Genomic DNA, 19,837 nt, shown 5'->3' on the forward strand with positions numbered 1-19,837 from the left:
GATATTTGCAGAGCGGAGTCCTACACAAGCTAACAGTCGCTCAGTTAGTTAAGTAATTCTCTGTCTTTTAAGAAACCCGGATGTTCATTCAAGTGTTAAAAGAGGAGCCAATGGAGCTTTCCTGACCAGACGAATCCAGGCCACGCCCGCAGACCGCATTTAAATCCAATTTAATATTATCCCACTTTGTAAATATCGGTCTCTCAAACGGTCTCTTCATTTCAGGTTTCTCAACTGTAATATTCTACCCATTTCTGATCTCTCACATGATTTCTGCATGTCCCGCCCATCTCATAACAATTAAATATGAGTTCGTAAAAGACGAACGAATGACTGACTTGAGACGGTTTAATTTCTCGTGTCTGCACTTTTCCGCTGAACTCGTTCTTCCGTCTTACATCAAAGAAAGGAAGGCGTAGGCTTTTGGCTCTTTGAGAACCAGGATAAGGAATTTTAAAGGTGGCGGTGGATATTCTTAAGAACTCTTACATTTTCTCGTTTTGTTAAGGTTGAGGCAGCAGGGCGGCTCCATTCGCATCTCCTGCTGCTTACTTGTCTCTACGACTGAGGGATCTCAGATACCAGCAGCGGGGGACCAGGCAAGGAACTGATCTGGATGGCAATAGGACTCCTTTGTTTGGAAACAAATGACAGCCGGGCTATACATAACAGTTGCGTACAGTCGCAACTTAAAATATGAGTTCCGGCTTCATCGCAATCGGGAGGTCCATGGACCAGTTTCTATAGTCGGGTATATTCAGCGGTACTGGGCAGTACTACGCACGAACTAACCTAAGATATCATCCCGAAACATCGTTAAAACATTTTCGATATTTAAATTTCTCGTTTCGACAACAGAAGTCAATTTCAAACAGGGAGTAATTAAATCCGTCAAATCTTAATAAACTGCTACAACTCGAAATTACCTTCATTTACACGTACCGAAGACCCATTACTGTTTTCACAACTACCTGTAGCCCGTTTGTACCCTACATCTTATGTCTTTAATATCACCCAAGTGACATTCAATCCTTCAGGTCAAAATATTAAATTAAAATTAAATTATTTGGTTATTCCGTCAAATCACAATGTATTTAAAATAAGATAATTAAAATAATTAAAATATCATTCTGTGTTCCATATCGAATAATCCAATTGTAAATCGATTATTCGATATTGAACACAGAATGATATTTTAATTATTTTAATTATCTTATTTTAAATACATTGTGATTTGACGGAATAACCAAATAATTTAATTTTAATTTAATAAATCACAATATGACTCAACTACACTATTTTACAAAATATTAATATTAAACTCTACAAATTTATTATCTTCCACATGCATGCTACATGTTTCGTTCATCACCTTTCACTGACTTATCTTACCAGGACTTCCCCTCCTTGTGTGTTCCCTTAAGTCAGCAGTCTTCCTCAAGCTACTACAGCATAACGTTTAGTCTGACACAATCGATTTAGTACCAGACAGACGTCTCTGTACACAACGAGAGGTTTTAATGAGCTACAACTCGAGAAATTTATGCCTACATAAGCTCAGACCTGAATTCTTTATCTGGTTCAAGATGCGTCAAAGAACAAGGCTGCACATACGGAGCAATCATAAATAAAAACTGACACTAAAAAAAAAGCCATATCTTATGTCAATGCATATAACTAACAGTACACTAATATTTGTACAACAAACAGCACTGCGTCTCTTTCTTACTAATTCTTATTTAAATCGTGTTACTGGATCAGGATTTACTATAAGAGTCCTCAAAGACTTAAGAATTGTGGGTGGCCTTCCATGTGTGTGTCTACTTAATATTTGCACACTACTTAGTGCCGACGAAGGTATAAATTAGCTGCAAAGTCCTAATCTTTATGAACCTGTCTGCATTATTTAACATTTCCAGCCTTTAACGAAGCAACTAGTCTGGAAGGAGATGGTTGTCTTCTGGGTTGCAGCGCTGTATCGTCTGGTAGAAGGTTATCGACGTTTCAGAGGCACTTGTTGCTTCCATCATCAGGACGATCGTCTTGAGTACTTTCTCGTCCTGATGATGGAAACGCCAAATGCTTCTGTAACGTAAGTAACATTTTTTTCAGGTTATACAGAGCAACAAACTGTAAGATAGTCTTCAACCACTGTGATACTTCATGCCCTTAGGTTTTCGAGGCCAGAGTTCAAAGTATGACTTTACTCTGAAAACGACAAACACAATGTTTGCAAAAACCTACATCTGACGCGTCTCATCCTTGAGAGCCGAAGTTATATCATGGTACCTGTGCATATAGGACCACACGTAGGAGGTACACGTCTGAATTTCGTCACAAATGCAACCACATCGTTTTATGAAAACATCCGCAGGTAAACATCGCCTGACCACTGTTGCAGACTGTACTTGTCTGTGGGTCTATCTCTTTCTCCCGAGGGAAAACGGAAGGCGGTAAACCAATCCCCAATTCTTGGGGTTTGTGGTAGATTTTCAGGGTAGGTTGTGAGTGTTGAGGGGAGGTTTAGAGGTCCGTTGTTAGGGGAATTAGAAAACAGGCTTTAGGGAATGATGGTTTCCTAGGGAAGAAAGAAGGAGACACGAAGTACCAAGAGCAGGGGCGGTCTTTGGGGGGGTGGGGAGTGGGGGTGGGGTGGCCAAAAGACGGTGTATGGTTCTATGAGCTGATGACCTGTCGAGGTGGAACACTGAACTTCTTGTCTATACCCTAGACATGCTAAAGCTGATACACTCATCCTTCTGCACCTCGTTAAGATTAGGGGTACTGGAAACAGTGATGTGCTTTAATACTCTAAGGGTCTTATTGTTGCTTTTGAGAAGTGATTTCAGATAATCGTTGTCTGAATAGAGTGCTGTCAAGTTACTGAGAATAAAAGGATCTGTGAATGGAAATTATTATAGGGGTCTACTAGTTATTTTAAGATAACCTCCAAATGCAAGTTGCTTTCAAAGCAGGGAAAAACAAATTACTATCTGGGAAAGAAATAGGCTATTCTGCACTTTATGCTACGCTAAATGTCTGTCATCGTGGAAACTTCGTGAATCTTCAGGTTACCTCCCGTACTGTCTGGAATGCTGCTGTGCAATAGAGAGGACCGCCGACGAAGACTGCCTGTCTTACAGAATGTGGGGTTTGCGCGGGAACCCTAGTGTAAAAAAAGTGCTCGTCACATTTCGGGGATGCGAAAGACACAACTTCCTGCTTCAATCGACAAGTGAGACGAACGTGAGATGCGAAAAAATTCTGACAGATCCGACTGTGGTAGCAATAAATGCAAATTAGGCTATGGTGGGGCCTGGCAGAGTCCATGTTCGACGGGAGTCTGAAATCAGGCGGCAGTAATTCTAGGAATTTCCTTTGCCATCCTACAAGAATAGGCTTCGGTCAAGTTTCACGCTACAAAGACACCTGGGGGCGTGAAGGAAAGGATCCGCGCATTCTAAACCATGGAGGTACTCTTCATTTCTGATTCTGTTTCGAAGTACCCGTATCAAGCAAATCCACATGTTTAAGCACATCAGGCCGTTCACATAACTTGCCAAATACCCGTGTCCTCATATGATGGAAGTTAACTTCTATAAACATTCTTTATGCACATCTACTTTAAATCAGTAATACCAACTGAAACACTTTCTCACTCTAAACAATGGAAGATACAGGAACGCAAAAAAGGTGATTTTAAAGTTACGTAATTAGCCCCTGATGATTACAATTTCAGTCATAACACATCGCAAGAGCGAGTTTGCTCTGTAATTCAATTTGAGTGGTGCGCGCTCGGAATATATAACGTTTTAACACGGCACACAAACAGGTGGATGAGATGAGTACCGATGATAAACCAGGCACTACCCGTTGGAATTACCGCTTGTTCCAAGAGAATTCCTCAAATAGGTTTATACCGAAGATAGCTGTCTTCTGAGTTGTTACCGACGTTTCGTAGTTGCTTCCTGCTTCCATCATCAGGGCGATGAGTAAATCACGTGCGGCGGCGACACAGTTATATAAATCATGTCTTTGTTTTAAACAATTACGGATTTAAAAAATTACATTCAGAAAATCCGTGTCAACGAAATGTTCAGTCCCAACAAGCGGTGATATTATTATTAACTACATTAGTATCTGTTAATCAGAAGCAACGAGAGAAGGCAATGTGTCTACATCGAAACATGACACACAGGTACATACATGACAGATGTAACAGCTGCACAAACTACAAAAATACGCGTATTGTTTTGTTAGGTGATTCAGTTAACAATAATAACTATGAATGTTGATACTAGATATCATTATCCTCTATTGAAAGTGTGCAGCAAGTGTGAAACTTCTACACAGAGTCTCTGAAGTATGTCTACCAACCGACACACCAAAACAATTAAACAATTTAAAAACTATGGTTTTATTATTCTCACGTCTCCAGTAAGAAGTAATAACGTGTAACAGAATCCTTGTAGTGCCGTGCAGATTGGTAGAAGTTCACCGACTTTTCAGAGGTCCTACAGAGGAAGGCTACAGGGCTCTACAACCAGAAGACAGCCATCTTCGTCCTCACAGCCGTGAACACCTAACATAGCCTACAAACGACTATTACTTTCCAGCGAATGACTGTCGTCCATGTAGCCAGCAAGCAAATGTCATTTCCCGTTAACTTTTATGCTAAATGTTTTGACAGAGAAGAATTGGTAAAGTTGAATTTATACCTGGGTAGGTTCTTGTGTAGAGGGCATACTTGTTGAATAAGGTACATAAACCCTTGTTGTTTCAGGCTTCTGTGCCCATCTCGACATGGGGAAGCTTTTACTTACCCGGTCCATCTGTTACCATAGCTCGGAGGATTTTGTTTTGTTCCTCTGAAGTGTTAACCTTCCAAGAATAGCGTTTTTCAACTGTTAGGACAGTAACTTAAAACCCCCGGATCAGGGAGACAGCACGTCCTTTTGAAAAATTAGTATACAACCATAGGATTGCAAAACACCCCATTAAGACCACAATCGAAATTCACTCCCTCATCAAAACTTCAAATTCTACAAATGGTGACATGACAACACCACTTCTAATTTTATTAGGGCAACCCTGTGGGATTAGTCCAGTATCTGGTAAACAGGAGTCTCCTAGCGAAAACGCTCATAATTTCCAGGCCAGCACACCACAAAATATAAGATGGGAGCCCATGACCTGATGATGGAGGCAGTAATCATCTCAGAAACGTCGGTCAATTTCTATAAGACACCGTGACAATCAAAAATCTCATTTCTTGTAATTGGCAGTAGGCAAAATGTCTTCAGCCCAAATTGTAGTAGGTCTGCAATGCACCACAGATCCTATTATACGCGTCTGTTCAGAACCGTCCTTATCCTCATCCACGCTGAGGTCAAAGGTCACGAAAGGATCATTTTCTTCGGTCCTCCCTCTCCCCAATGCCTCAACCCCTAACTCCCAAAGCTCTGGAGGTCTTTCTCGAGAACAGACATTAGGGGGTGGATCGGAACTTGGGTGATTACCAGTCGAACAGAGGTAGAAACTAGGTCGATGGACTGTGTGGTGTTGGGATAAAGGAAGTTGAAGAAAAGGCTGGATGAGTAGGAACGAACGCAGCTTCCAAAACCTAAATTGGAGGCTTCACGGTCGAGTGGGCTGAACCGAAGCAACTCACTCAACCCCAAGGCACGTCTCATCCAAACTAACTGTTCTCCACCCCCTCCATCACCCCAAACACCGTCAAACTACCCCTAGTTATTGCAGTCCCTTCATACATACAGTATACCTGTCGTAGAAGCAGACGACAGTCCCGAGCATATGAAAGGTGTTTAGTGACAGACAGACTGTTATTGTCCAACATTATCATCCACCTTTAATAACACAGAACATTTTCTTATAACTGAAACGTGTTATTTAACGGCGCATTTAAAAAAACACAGGTCCTATATTAATAAAAACTGGAATATGATAATTATAAAAAGAATATGTAAGGATTTGGAAAGAAGATATTTCGAGTATTTACGGACAGCCTTCCGCGATCCAGTAGTCGCCTAGACAGAAACACGAGTCAGAACAGCCTCTAACCCTACCCAGGTTTGAAGCTAGTATCATCTGAATATAAGTCTACAAAGTTATCGCTATACCAGCCCGCTAGGCAGTTATTATATTATAAAAAAAAATTGCACAAGGCTACTTGTATATTTTATTATTCAAGTTTTTCACTAGTTTCAGTGGTGCATAATATTCATGGTTACTTTGGTAATAACAGTCTAAACATCAGGGCGCCATTTCCACGTGAAGATGCATAGGTTTTCATGTAAACCAAGCTATAGAAAACTAGGTAGTTGTCTCACATACCTGGAGACATCCACAGAAGGCTTTGCTAAGCGACACAATACATATAATATATGACTGTGGATTGTGGACACAAGACTTAAACCACCGGGTATTTGCTGAACTGCAGGCTTTCGGGTGTTCGTTATAACTAGACCTTGTTCGCCGGAAAAGTAATAAGCTTCTAGCTACTGCAGGTGCGAAACACTGACATGTATTTATATATGTGTATTGAATAATCATTTTATTTAAACACGATGACACTATTTCTAATTATAACACTAAGAATATACATCAATACTGCGCAAAAATGAGTTAGAAGTTATGAACAGAAACATTTTTGTACTCAGCAAACACAAAAGAACATGGAAAGAAGATGGCTTTCTTCTGGGTTGTAGCGCCGTGTAGTCTGGTAGATGTTTACAGACGTTTCAGAGGTCCTTGGTGCCTCCATCATCAGGACTATGAGTGGCCTTGATGAGGCGGAAATAACCTCTGAAACGTTGTTAAACTTATGTCAGACTACATGGCGTTACAACCCAGGAGACAGCCATCTTCGTACTCACCACCGCGAGAACCTCAAATCCTACAAAACCTGGACCAATCGACGACCACTCGTCACGTGACACTGCCTTCGTCTTCACAATCAACCGGCCAAATACCGAAATAACTTCGATGTCAATTGTATTTCTAATCTTATGAAAAAATCAACTAGCTTGTGTGGGTTGTGGCTAGAGAATGCATTCCAAAAGTGTAGGCCCACTTAATTATGGGGCCTTAGGATCCCGAAGACACTTTACAAGATTTCCGACTGCTGGAGGGTGACGTATTTGCGAGGAGTTAAACCAGGAGTTTGCCGCCGACAAACACGCACACACATACAAGTCTCTCTCTCTCTCTCTCTCTCTCTCTCACTCGCTTTGGGTGGAGTAGGGGGGGGGGGTGAGAGCAGCAGCCAAGTGGTTACATTACAACCCTCTGCTTCTCGTACCTTGTGGGTTAGAAGCGGTCCCCTCACCCCTTCCTACCGTCAGGTCGATCCGACCCGTAGTGCTTTAGTGTATAAGCCACGGTGAGTAATGCACCATGTGTGCTGGCTAAACACCTTCTATCTAAAGTCGTTTGGAGATCATCCTGGCGCTATAATAGAGACGCTTCCTGAACTACTGTGTCGTGCGTGTTATCTGCTTGCCTTTCGACGACGTGATCAAACAGGTAATTGAATAAATGTATCTGAATTATCTTTCGGTAGAGTATTTTTTTTTGTACCAAAGGCTGAGAATAGGGTGTAAAAGAAGATATTTGGACCTAAGTGGAAGTAAGCGATTGGAGGATGGAGACAACTGTGCAGTGAGGAGTTTCATAGCTGAAAACTGCAGACAAAAATATATATATTATTATCATCATCATCGGCAGTCATGCTAACATCGCGATTTATGGTAAACAGACTGAAGGCCCTTCTTAGATCTCGTGTTTTAAAACCATATAAACTAAATTACATAGTGCCCTGGGGAAAGAAAGTTATGAAACATGTAACCTCGTGGCAAAGAATAATGAGTTGACCTAGAATATAATTTTTTTAAGTTTTGACTATGTTACAGAAAAGTTTCCAGACGCCTAAGAATTCCACCTTCGGCTGAATTAAATTATCATGTCTTCGAGAACCCTGGAAGAAAACACCACGAATTCAAGCTAGACAAGCCCGACGCTGTAAGCTAAAGCACGGCAGACAGGAAAGAGTTCATGTTGGTTGGGAGTTAAAGCCGCAGCCCACATCAAAACGCTTTAATACTCGAATAAAATAAATAAAACGTAACCGAAGGCAATTTTGGGCGAAATTCTGTTGTACTTAATCTAGCAGTATTAAAGGCTGTTGAGAAAATATATAACAATTGTAGATTAATGTTAATCGTGTTAGCCCGGCTAACACTTCGAAAAAACAAAACCAAAAATAAATTGTCCTTTGGCTTATTTTATTGGGTCATACTAGCAGAAACGGCTAGGTAAAATGCATAATTTAGCCAGTTTCAGCCTTTGTTAGCCAGCTAGTTGAGGCTTACGCACGCGACGAGCCAATGTATAGAGTAGTAGTGAACCAAGAGAGTAAGAAATAATACTTTTATTTTCAGTTTTTTTTGTTAGCCGGGTTAACACGGCTAACATTAACGCTCCACCCTTGAGTATGACCCTGTAGTATAGTAACAGAAAGTGAAGACACACGAAATTTTAGTCCAAAATTCTGAAGAGATCAATTGCGAAACCTAGATGTAGATGGGAGGACAATATTAAAACACATCTTAAATACACATATTCTGATGACATTGACTGTATTGAGCGGGCTGAAAACATGATTCCATAAAGACGCTGACTTTTTTTATTACTAGATAACAGATTATTAGCTTTTTAAGGCTGATTATATTCTACAGAGTTAGTAATGGTTTTAACAGCAGTGATGATAACATTACGAGGTCCATAACGGTTTATAGCATTCAACAACAACAACACAGAAACTCGTCCATCACACACAATACTAAACAAGATAGTCACCCCGCAGCCAAGTGGGGATTCCCCAATAATGCCTGAGATGCGGAAACAGATACGGCTGCAGAGGCATTGTGGGTAGATTGTCGGCGTGCATGCAGCAGGAAGTCTCCAAGGAGATAACTAACACAGCCCAGAAACCACTAACAAGTAGCGAGGGCTCTTCTCTTGGAAAACGAGGAGTAGATTAGATAGGTCTCTCTCTCTCTCTTAGCTTTACTTTACCATGTAGATATAGACGGAAGTGCGCGGTGGGGGGGAGGGGGGAGGGGGGGGGGAGAGAAATAATTCACAACATCCACCACTCTAGCAAAGAGGAGAAGTTGTTTCATACACAACATTCATCAGAGAGAAGGGGCAGAATTGGGATTAAAAGTTTCTTGGTCCCTTCTGTCAGTCTGTCAATTGGGCAGTGAGGCAAACACCCAAAACGCCCACTTCATCCACCAAGACACAAAAGCAACTAAATTACTCTGCTTAATGATTAACTCGAAGCTCAGTCAAGTAACCAAATGGTTTCATAATCTCCCATAAGAATTCAACATGAAAATGTAATTATTCATTCAACTCAGATTTGATAACAGGTATTAGACGTAAATTGTCTAAACAGTAAGTAAAACACTAGGAATAATTAAAACTATGCTGTTTTTGTTTATTTATAATTTATTTCATGATGGCTGTCTTCTGGTAGAGCCATGTAGTCTGGTAGAACTTTACCAACGTTTCAGAGGTCCTCCATCAGAAGACAGCATTCTTCGTACTCACCACCGTGAAAATCTCAAATTTTACTATAATCTATTTATTATCGGCGTCAATAGATCAGATTATCGAGCGTGTGATAAATTGGAGAGTATCTGAAAGGAAGGGATCGTGGCCTAATTTAAAGACCTGTCCCGGAATTTGCCTGAGGGGACTAAGAAAAATCACGGCACAGAGTTACGGAATTAGCTACGTTCTGGCTTCAACTATTGTGATTGATTTTTATAATAATCAAATGTTATTACATTATCACACGTGTAAATCTTTGATGTAATATCGGGTCATACGTAATTAGTTCGCTGTATAGACAGATTCTAAGAATATTACTGTAACTTAAATATTATCTCGGGCTGTAGTTCCAAAATAGAAGTTAAACTTGGGTGTCCGTTGCTGTTAAGACAACCAGCCAGTGGATGTGGTATTCAGTCAGACTGAATAGAAGTTCCCGCTGCATTCACCGCCTGGGACTCGGCTAATAGGGAAAGCTGTTCAACTCGGATCAGATTAAAGTCTTTCAAGAACCTGCTTGGGACTTCTAATCACGCCCTCCCGTCTGTGATGCTGTTGAAAGCGAAGCCTTATTTCTGTCATGTGGGATAGATATTTCTTTATACAACAGGGAAAGATCAATTCTACTGCGAGAGAGGGTTGAATGTCATAAGTGCTTTTCCCGTGGTTTCGAAAGCGAATGATATTTTTCTTTTCAGCGCAGTGGACTGAATTATAAAACCCACTCTAGGACAGGGAACATCATACTCTCATAAATATAAGCGAATAAACTCGAGTGTGAGTTTTAAGGGGTGCATTCTGTTGTGTGTTCATCGTCGACAGTCCGTCTACACAACAATTTTTTTATTGTAGTCTCAATGTTTATTAATGCACTACATGTTTCGACCTTAATAGGTCATCTTCACGTGGTTCTCTTTAACTGTTCGAAACAAATAAATATGACTGCTAGATTATATAAATATTTTGTGTTGCTGACTGTCTTAAGCAGCTTACGTATTTAAGCAGAGTGGACTATGTATGTGTAGCTAATGGTGGAGAGTTGTGGTTGAACAGTTAAGGTCGAAACATGTGGTGGATCTTAATAAACATGGAGATTGTAATAAAGAATTGCTGTGAAGTACTCTCAACCTGACAAACTTAAAAATGTATTAAGAATTTCAAAACTTTGTTGTATGAATTTTTTTTTTACAAGTGCGCCATATACCAGATATCTGTGGAAGAATTTCCCCAGATCCAAAGGAAGGAGCCGTTGTTGAACCCTTACTTTTCCAGCGTTCAAGGGCGATAATTTTTCCGGGTACAAAGAATAACAACTCCATAAACAAATGACTGATATAAGGGTCTCGTAATTCGGTCACTAGTGCAGTTTAACTTATCTTTACACGGAAGTAGTTAAACCGGTTTATTACTAACGCCTATAAATTGTACCTCACAGCGTGAAAAACTTTCTAAAAAAAAAAAAAAAAAGGAATATTTCACAATTCTGATAACAGGCAGTCCTAGTAAGTTAATTATCATACTGTTATCGTAGACTGCAGCCATACAGTCATTAGGACAAATACAAATGCAGTAAAATCGAGTGAAAATAAGTCATTCATTCAAATAGCATTCACTAAGACAGACAATTCATTAATCTTTAATTGTTCATGACTCAATATGATAAATCTGGCAGTAGCTCACTACTGTAAAATAAACTTCGTATAGCCGTCAACTGATTGCTCAAATTTTTGGATATTTGCTTATGAGTTCTGTCGTCATATAACAGCGAGAAAGTTACAATACATTTCGGAGGAACATGTTCACTATAAATATTTTATCTGCTGAATATCGTCGATATTCATGTGTCCATGAAATTGATACGTGGTAACTTTGATAACAAATTCTAAATCCGATAAGGTTCTGCATAAAATTTGAAATCATTACTTACAATAATCCAGATCCTTGTATACTAATTCTTTATTTCGTGTACGAAAGCTATTTTTACATTTAAAGTGAAGAAGCCGTGTCCATTTTACGTCTTTACTTCTAAAATTCTATATAACACTCCAGGAAAAATAACTCACAATATTTTGAAAATATGATATGAAATGTTCCAAACTCGTTAAGAACTATGTGGCATTCTGGCATTCTCAGTCATCGTCATACTCGCCACCCAACGAACCTTAAGTGTCACAAAAATAACCTCCTTAGTGCAATAAAAAAAGGGTGGTATTGAAATGGCTAGAATGTGAGACCTTCGAACATAAACAAACTGGATTATTCTTCAAAGACTAAATCACATAAAACTATCACGAGAAAAACTGTAAATACAATTCACAAAGAACATTCAACAGTGCAAAAATAAATAGCATGATCCTATTAACATTCCTGCCAACACCAGTCTTAAATCATACATATAAGGACACGGGTGCGTGTAGACTTACCTTGCTAATCTTCAATTTAGCGAGTCTCTTGTGTCTCATTCAGCAGATATCAGTTCCAGTCTCAGCAGAATTGACTATCTGCTTGAGCAGTTCTTCAGTACCTGCAAGCAAATGCAAATGAATACTCGATAATTTACAAACAGACCATGCCTCACCCTTAAGGATTTGCAATGCACATCTTCAAACATTTAATTTGAAATCACACAACCTACAAAGTTGATATATCATCGTAAAATAAGAGACTATATGATATAAATATTAGTTGATATGCGAACGAGTAATAGGAAATCTATTAAGGCTGTTCTCCACTTGCTATGGCCAGAAACCTGTTATATTGGCTGGTATTGTTTTTACACCAGCTGTCAATGACTGGTCTTAACTACAAAATAGTATGCTTATCGCACTAACACATGGTTTAAGCCCACTCTCCTTTCTTCTGGAAAGAAAAGTAGGCTTGCGTGATCACCATGCTGTGTCTGTCCCTTTAAAGTTTTCAGAAATTGTGTGACTTTCACGCAAATTAATATAGAGACCACCCCATTCTCGAACTCCTGGTCTTTGCCTTGAGTGAATAAGGAAAACCACAGGTAAGATACTGAATTTCGGGTGGTAGTTCGAACACGGGATCTCCCGAACACAAAACTGGAGTGTTAACATCCGGCTGCGATGCTCGATTACAGTTCTACAAAACCTTTACCTTTATGTTCGACAAATTTAATGACAATAAAATGTATTAATATAAAATACTTTTTTTACAAAAAGGAAAATAAGAATCCTAATAGACTAATAATGGCAACGCCTGTAACAATAATAATTACAATTGTGAGAAATAAAATAATTTAGACAAGAATGAGAATCAATCATGTGACTATCTGACTCCCCTCGCGTCCTACTTCTAACGGACGTGGAACACACGAGATTCGCCCCGACTACTGCACGTCTTGAAGAAGTTAATACGTAAACTTGTTAATGTCCCGTCCTTCACGTTTTCAGTCGAACAACAGAGATCAAGTGATCAAATTCCTGCCTAATCGACTGTAATCTCGTAATGTCATGTCCAGGTGCTGGCAACGGAACTCCACGCCGTGGTCTACAGCCGCAGAGATGAATCTAATGCCTCGTGTGCCCACTTTCTGATCCTTCATTTCCATACTGAGCAACATACACCATCGTCAGATTCTCTGCTAATTCAATAACTACTCTTCCACTCGTCTTCCTCTCTCCTTCCACACATCTCCGAAAGACTTTGCTGTAATATGGCTGAGAGAGTAGCGAGGAAACTTCCATCATTGCAGGCGCGTGAGTGGCGCGGAGTGTAGTAACAGGTTTGCAGTAATCTGATTTGGTTCTATCCAAGTCTGCTTCTAGGTCTGTACCTGTGACACTGGACGTCCCGTGAAGCATTTCTTGCCTGTTTTTCCTCCTTGCTTGAAAATCTCCATCTGCCGACCTAACCAACTCTCTAAAGCCTAGTGGTAACTATATGTACCACCTACTTCAACAATAAATAACTATATATTTTGTCCAGAGTGTATTAATGGGTTTTTTGTGATTCTCGTTGTTAACAGAGATTATTTTCTTAAACAGCATCGTCCAACTGATCTTTGTTTTGAAGAAGTGATGTGTTTTCTTTGCTGTACGGACTGGATGTTGAAGTATTATCTGGAGGTGTTTCGGCTTCAATGGGTTAAATAATTATATGAAACACTGTTTCATTAAGAAAACATCTAATTAGTAAATCGACAAAATAACTATTGGTGATAGAATTTTCGAGGTTTAACACCACTAATACCAAACCCATTTAGATTCTCAATACTTAAATTCCTACTGAAATTAAATGGAATTTTTCTGTAATTCATAAAATTCCTTATAAAAGAGAAAAAGATGGAACTGTAATATCATGCCAGATTTCACGTCTTTAAATGGATGTACTCTTCTCATATCGAAGCCTTGGTATAGATGAATACGTTTTATTTCGGTGGCCCTATCACGCATATTCATGCTTAATTTGAATGGTAATTTTCCATTCTATACGTTCCAGTGCATAAAACGCATTTACATTATTTTTAATTAAAACTGTCAAAAGAACTAATATGTCTACAAAAATATATATATTTAGAATGTCACAAATACCGGAGTAATTATTCAATAATTAAAGTTCGCGTAGCCACTCCATAACACAGTAAACAGAACTGTATTAATGAACATGGCCACTCACCACGAGATGACCAACTTTGTATGCTACGTGACGCATAGTATTTTGTTTTCAAATTTCTATTTTCACTGTTCGAGAAGATACAGTTATTTACATGAGATTAAATGTTCGAACATCCTTCACACTGATGCATGTCAAGGACAATATAAATGAAATACAAAAAATAATTTATGACGTAACGAATGTAAGATTTACACAGTAACATTTATTGCCGAATATAATATTTTAGGATCCTTTCAAAAGACAAAACAGAAGATACGAACCCAGGCAAACATTTAAAGAGATGTTCTTTACGTAATATTTTGAAAACATAAATCGGCGAAATTCATCCCTTGTTCAAAATCTTATTTCAGAAAAATAACCCTACAGCCAAGAACATTTTCGTACTTTAGCAATAATTTGAGGTGTTGAAGTAACTAAGTCAGTGAAGCACAGTTCACAGAACATTTGTTCAAAAAAGAAATATCCCGCCTTTTATAAAACCAGAGGTTTAACTGCCCGGTATCAACAGTTAGATGTAAAACAAAATAAATGGAAAAAAATCCAGGAATAATAAAATTCTTATCCGTTCTCTCTCCTTACACAAATACGTTCATGTCCGTCCTGCAAATACCTAAACATGTCACTTGTTCCAGTGTTTTTAAACTATTTACCCATCTTTATCATAAGGAAGAAATTCCTAGAAGTTATTCTATCTTCCTTCAAATACTTCAGGCTGTATGATTAGGTTAATAAAAACCGTACCTTGATAACCATATAAATTGATTATCCACTGGCGTCAGCAATTTGAACTAACTTGATACGCGTCCAGATAACGAGATGGTTGCGTTCAGTATGAAGACGACTTGTTTTCTGGGATCTCGCGCCCTGTACTCTGGTACATGTTTTCCTCTTCAACGTCCCAGAAGACAGTCATCCATATTCGCCACCGTGAGAACCTGAAATCTCGCCTATACTGCCGAACGAATTTTTATATTGGTTCTCGCCCGTCTCATATAACTCATTTCTTTACAAGAAACTCGTACCTTTTTTCACAGATACGGCTTTATAGCCTAAAGTTTTCAAATGACACGTCCAATGTCTGTTCATTGATACAATTTCTTCGCGTCAGTTCAGACACCACAGAGCTTTGTGGTCGCGTGTGGCTTCGTTGGGCTTTGCAATTGCTAATAACACGTGACCCGTGATTACTTCACATTTTATACTGTTACAGATTGCGTGTTTTTCCCCTTTTGTGGCAATGGTTCTAAATCTTCATACTTAACCTTGACCTGTAATTTTAATAAACGCCCTAAACGCCTTCTGGTCGTCAATGAATTTGCTCTCTGGGCGCTATAGTACAGTAATCGATCAGAGAGACAGCAAAAAGGCAAATTAGTCTGCCAAGCTTTCGAGGAAAGTTTTCTAACAACCACTCAAATTCTTGTCGGACAAACATATGATAAGAAAAGTAGGTGATTCAAAATATTACCTCCCCGATAGGAAATAGTCTCAGTGCTGTTATTCTGCTTTTATCGAAAAGGGAAACATAAAACTACAGAAAATTGCTGCTATTATATTATCGAAACGTTGCAGCTAGCAGAGAAATAGGGCGAGCTTTTAGAGCTATTGTTTGCTAGCAACACAGAAGGATGTAGTTTAACCATATATTTTTTATTACTATTGCCCCAACTTATTGTAGAACAATTCGCACATGGTTTGGAAGTCGCAGAAGGACAAAAATAACATAAAACTGTTAATAAAACAGTGAAATTGTTAGATTAACCTTTTACGAGTAACAATATTTGTAACGAAATTCAGTTCCTCAGAAGCAGTAAAACGCATATTTCATAACCGGTTTAACAACCACTGAAATTATATAGGACATGGTTAAAAGTCTCTGTACTTCTCTACATTCTTCAAAACGCTTTCAACAGCTAACAGATACGTTAATGAATTATATTAAATAATTGTAATGTTTGAATTACTGGTCCTAAAATTATCACACGTTTCTCGAATTATAAGCAAAAACAGTCCTGTTGAATTAACACTTTGAAAACCCCCCCTACCCCAAAAAAGCATCTAAATATTATTTATTTAAAAATTAAGTTCGTAACGCAAGGAAACAAAGAAGTCTCCATTACAAAGAAAAAACTGGTTTCCGCTGCTTTAGAAAATAATCTCTTTTTCTTACGACATTCACATGAAATCCACAATTTTCTTTTCTGTGAGCAAATAGCATAGTTATTAATTGTTAAATCAGGTGGTACATAGATACCATTCGTTTCAAGAATCTTAAAAATGTGAAATTTCAGTTTCTCACGTCACCGACAGTGAAGCTGACAGCCTTGAGATATTTCACCGTGCAGTCTCGTATAAGTTCACCGACGTTTCAGATATTCTTACTGCCTACATCTTCATGGCGACGAGGGCCACTAATCGCCAGTCACTTATGTCTTCATGCACTGAAGTTAAATGTAGGGATTCTTTTAAACACCGATAACTTTTTATTTAATGTTTTTATCAGTTCTAGGCTTTCGTGCAACTTGAAGGAAATTGGCCTAAATAAGGATATTTCAAGTTTCATCTACGAAAGGTGGCCAATGCCCACTCACTGACAAATAGAATGACATTTTTTTAGACGGAGAAGTTGGTAATGGAATTGGCTGTAGTAGCCGTCGGACGAGCTACGCAGAGGGAAAATACAGAAGGGCACATGTGCAAAGAAAACGGTCAGCAATCATCGTCTGTATAGAGCCGCCATCGCAGGGTTCATAAGAGAGATTCGCCTTTCCTCGGACACATCCCTCGGTACAAGTTCCATAAAACATGGGAAATACAACAGCTTGAACGTAAGCTGTCAGAATACATCCCAACAACCACCTCATTCCATTATTTTCCTTTCCTGTCGGTTTCACCCTGCAGATAGCAGGGCTCAACAATAATCTGTCTCCAGGGGTCACAGAAGCGAAACTACGGGCAGAGAGAGAGTTTTTGGGCGGGGGGACAGCGAAACGGGCGGGCTGAACAATAGTCTCGGTCAAAACTTCCCCGTACGTATTCTAAACGGAGCAGCTCTGCGAGATTACGAATTAAAATCAAAAGCATCTGAGGAAGAAACACGGAAAGCCGGTCACAGTGGTAACACAAACTGACAGCAAAAAGAGAGGACACGTTCAAAGAAACAAGTAGAGAGACAAGTTGCTCATAACAAAAGCTGCTTACGGAAAGTGAAAACATCTCGTCCGGTTACTAGTTAATTGCAGCGTACTGGAAAAAAAGAAGAAGAAGAAGAAGAAGCTGTTTATTTACGGCTGATACACTAGCTTTACTCATTACACACAGACGTTAGTTCTGGGATCAGTCCTAAAGTTGTTCTGATTGCGAAGAATACCTTTCGTGAGGTCAACTTCCAACCAAACTTTATCTTCAGAGTGTACACACAACTTGTTTTACAATTAGTGTAAAGGAAAAAAAAAATTCCACCGTTTATTAGGGGCTGGCATTGCCTCTGCAGTTGTAGATGTGTGTCTGGCGGCACCCCACGGCTAGAGTCCTTGCGGGAAGGGAGGGGGGGTGCTGCCGGATTGGTATGCTACACAAGGGGGCACAACGGCCCCCTGGCCGCTCTTGTTCCTCCCAAGGGCCCGCGACTGCTGGATCATTAAGGGAGCCACTCTGCCAGGGTCTGTGAGGGGAGATGGAGGATGGAGGAGGTTTCTGTAGGGACGTGGTGCTGGAAGGGGCTTGAGGGGGGGGTCGTGGGGTTCAGTCCACGTGGAGTAGACACCAGCCTGTCAAGTTTCTCTGTCTCGTAGCCAATGAAAAGAGCGATTTCTGGAGAGATGACTCCTCCTTTTTTTTCCAGAAGAGGAAAGAAACGAAAAAGAAATAATAAGAAAGGAGAGAAGAAAATAGTTCGTCCTTCGTTTCCTGGAGGGTTAGGCTATCCCGCAAGTCAAGACTTGGAGAGTTGGGTCGTTGCCGTGGAAACTTGGTTATAAAGACTTACTTGCTCGGCTGCCATCGCTGGCGGGAGCAGCGATGGTTGCGTTGCGTTGCCTAGCTGAACCGAGGTGATCCGAGCGAATCAAATTTGGTATAGTCCGACAGACATAGCTGGGTTTTCCTGTTTCTATGGATTTGAAAATAAGACAAAATCACGTCAAGCGAAACTTGTTCAACCAAGATTCTCGCAACCAACTCCAATGCCAGATTCCCCTGCGAGCAACAAGCTGGAAAAGTGTATTCCGTACCCCAAACACACATAATATCCTCGTGCATTCTTTGCAACGTGCATTTGGAAGCATTAAATCCGCCTTGTTCGTTGGTTCCCACTTTGGCCCCCTATGTCGCAGCATCTCAGTGTCTACCTCGCGACTATCCTCATCCGTCATTATGTTATCACCGATCATAGCATATTCAAAAGCACGATTTCGAGGTCGCGCAGAATAGAACATCCCCCACATCAAATTTCATCCAAATCCGTCCAGTGGTTCTCGAGATGAGTCGAGTGGACACATGGACGGATGGACAGACACGAACAACCAATAATTCATTCTCACTACGCACTTAAGCAAAGAACGCAGCTCAGACGACATTATGAGGGGTCCGGTAATATAATTTTATTTTAATTACATTTTTTAGAGTCCTTAATTTCTCTACAAGAAATAACACAAATTCTTAAGTACTGGTGTTTCAATCCTCTACTGCCCAAGAAATTCCCCGTATTTTATGGAACCCGAAGTTTGATTACTGTGTTAAAATGATCCAGGTCCATATCCTGAGCTATATAATTGTAATTGACACCCTCTCAAACTGTTCATTTTAAATCCATTTTAATATTATCCCCCACATACGCTTTGGTCTTCTGAGTGGCATCGTCCCTTCAGACTTTCTAACCAGCCTTGTGTACGAAAAAAGCTAAGCGAAAAATAATTTAATAATTCTATTTAAACCACTGGTATATGAGAAAAGATTTTCATTAAAGAATATTCAACCACTTCCTTAATCAACTACACCAACTTTGTCAGTGTGTAAAATAAATTTTTAATAACAAACATGTATCTAACAGCTTGAACTTTCACAGAATTTTCATATATTTTTCTCGGATTTTGGTACTAATAAATTCCAGAACACGAATACCATTTGCAGTTAAAGCCCTGAAGCATAAATAAATATCCTTCGTTTGTTAATGGAATTATAAATTTGTTAAATTCATATACTGCCTTTTAATTCTACGTCGTATGGATTATGATGCCAATAAACTTCGTTCCACATATAACAATCGCATTTAAAACACAGAGAGACTCGAAAAAAAATCTCTCGTTCGTAACAGTGTGTGAAATAATGATCTATGCTATTTCATGGCAGTAAAATTTAATCACGTGTTTACAATAAGTATAATGCTAATAAGTGAGTAATTAAAGATTCTGTAGTAAATGCATCATTTTTCGGAAAACCCTAACATATTTGGTTACAAAACAGAAAAAAAAACTTATTTTGTGCAGATTCTTATAGGCCTACAGTCATACAATAATATTAACTGGGGAAAGGGACCATTTCTAACAACATCGCTCTT

General features: G+C 39.4%; 1 protein-coding gene across 1 annotated transcript in view; it reads right to left on the reverse strand.

Annotated features, from left to right (window-relative positions):
• The window catches only part of LOC110830955 (transducin-like enhancer protein 3), a 324,396-nt gene that overhangs the window by 187,906 nt on the left and 116,653 nt on the right, over positions 1-19,837 (reverse strand). The window contains exon 3 of the mRNA XM_022066401.2: positions 12,063-12,163. Coding sequence (XP_021922093.2) covers positions 12,063-12,101 — 39 coding nt within the window. The 5' untranslated portion in view covers positions 12,102-12,163. The remainder of the gene's footprint in view (positions 1-12,062; positions 12,164-19,837) is intronic.

The sequence above is a fragment of the Zootermopsis nevadensis genome, unplaced genomic scaffold (genome assembly GCF_977971745.1).
Source record: "Zootermopsis nevadensis isolate Lab colony 2312 unplaced genomic scaffold, Znev_1.0 Znev_ptg000008l, whole genome shotgun sequence".
Lineage (NCBI taxonomy): Eukaryota > Metazoa > Arthropoda > Insecta > Blattodea > Termopsidae > Zootermopsis > Zootermopsis nevadensis.